Consider the following 1,678-nt stretch of genomic DNA (forward strand, 5'->3'; position numbering starts at 1 on the left):
ATATAGGCCCATTAATAGCCCTATATAAAATTAAATTGCATTTGACATATTACGCCCATCAGGGGCTGTGGTGATATCTGAAAACCCTTCGAACCCAATAAAAATATACCCACCCAAAAATAGAACAAAAAGCATAAAAAATTATAATAATACGAAAATCTTAAAATTCCTGGCAGCAATTTAAGGTGTAAGCCATGCGAAGATGGTATTATGTAAGCATCTGTTCGTTTATTGGCAGACACTATTTGTTCCATTTTAATTTTTATAATAACTTACGACCTCAAGTATAATTTTAAATGTTTTCGTTTCCAGCTGATCAATGACACTCACAGAGGGTATCTGTTAAAAAGGCAGCATTTTTTTTCAAAATTTTCATTGATTAAAGCCATTCTGTGAGGATTATTTGTTATTAGATTCAGTCAAGCATTAGATATTGAATTATTCAATAGAGCAGAATTACCAAAAATTGTCAGTACCATTAGATGAACGAGTAGAACAAAGACGCCTGACTCCTACTCTCATAACAACATAAACCTATAGTTACCATAGTGATAAATAATTATTTACTAACCGACAGTTGCATTGAATAAAAAACCATTTGGCTGTGAATCAAGATGATCAAGTGTTTGTCGTCGTCATGCAATTTATATTGATTTGTTACACTTATGTATCCGCAAGCAATAGCATATAAAATATTATATGGGTTATGAATTATTCCACAGTATCGACTTTTTTTCCCTAAACACATCTTATCTCGTTGAATTATTTGTTATTCTTGAATATTCATTGTCGTCGAATTTACTGTAGAATTCTATTCGTCATCACATTCAACAGGCTAGATAATGACATGAAAAATTCAGCTAATGATTTGATGAATAACAAAAGTAAATACAGTAAAGAAACCAATCCTACTAATGCTACCCGTCGGAGGGGAGAGCTGCCTCCCACCACCCCCCCCCCCCCCACGTCGAAGAGAAAAACCACAATTCGTTGGAGAGAAAACAAATTATATGTATATTCTACATATTAGTAGACCCTAAAAATAAATAATTAGGCCTTTGAAACCTCTGGATCAATTTCGACTTTGGATTCAGATCCTTTTATTGAATTTCCCCATATGGGATAAATTAAGATAGGGGCCTACATTGTATTGTATTGTGATTGAAATAATAATGATTTGATGATTTAAAAATTGCTATTATTTGTCTAAATTCATTTCATGAATGTTTTTCCCCAGGGAAGTGGTATAAACGATTGCTTGGTGATAATGTTTTGCGCCATCTGTGCACTAGTTCAAGAAGGACAGGTTAGTATTTCCAGCATTAGGTTGTGTAGGGAGACCAGATTGCAGTGGTGGCGCCAGGGGGGGGGGACTATCGCCCCACGTCGGGGAAGAAGATAAATTTTGTCGGGGAACAAACAAATAAAAAAAATCGAGAGACTAACATAACATTCTAGACTCCCGGAAATAACTGGCCGATCAATAATTTCTTTTCTTTCTTTCTTTTTTTTTTAAAAACTTTCCAAGAGAGGGGATGGGGGGGGGGAGGGGAGGCTGTCCATTAGGCCGACTCCAAAACCCATGTATTCAATATTCAATTTCCTAGCTATAATACCATTCAATCAATGCAAATATTATATGTATCATCTTCTTCATATTGGTTTTCAGGGTTGGGAT

At 35.1% G+C, this 1,678-nt stretch overlaps 1 protein-coding gene across 1 annotated transcript in view; it reads left to right on the plus strand.

Moving 5' to 3' along the window:
* Positions 1–1,402, plus strand: part of LOC117118205 (protein PLANT CADMIUM RESISTANCE 3-like) — a 2,901-nt gene extending 1,499 nt beyond the window's left edge. The window contains exon 2 of the mRNA XM_033262722.1: positions 1,238–1,402. Within this exon, the coding sequence (XP_033118613.1) occupies positions 1,238–1,402 (165 nt within the window). The remainder of the gene's footprint in view (positions 1–1,237) is intronic.
* The last annotated feature ends 276 nt before the right edge of the window (positions 1,403–1,678 follow it).

The sequence above is a fragment of the Anneissia japonica genome, unplaced genomic scaffold, assembly GCF_011630105.1.
Source record: "Anneissia japonica isolate Jap-2015-1 unplaced genomic scaffold, ASM1163010v1 scaffold19440_len4281_cov157, whole genome shotgun sequence".
In the NCBI taxonomy this organism is placed as follows: Eukaryota; Metazoa; Echinodermata; class Crinoidea; order Comatulida; family Comatulidae; genus Anneissia; species Anneissia japonica.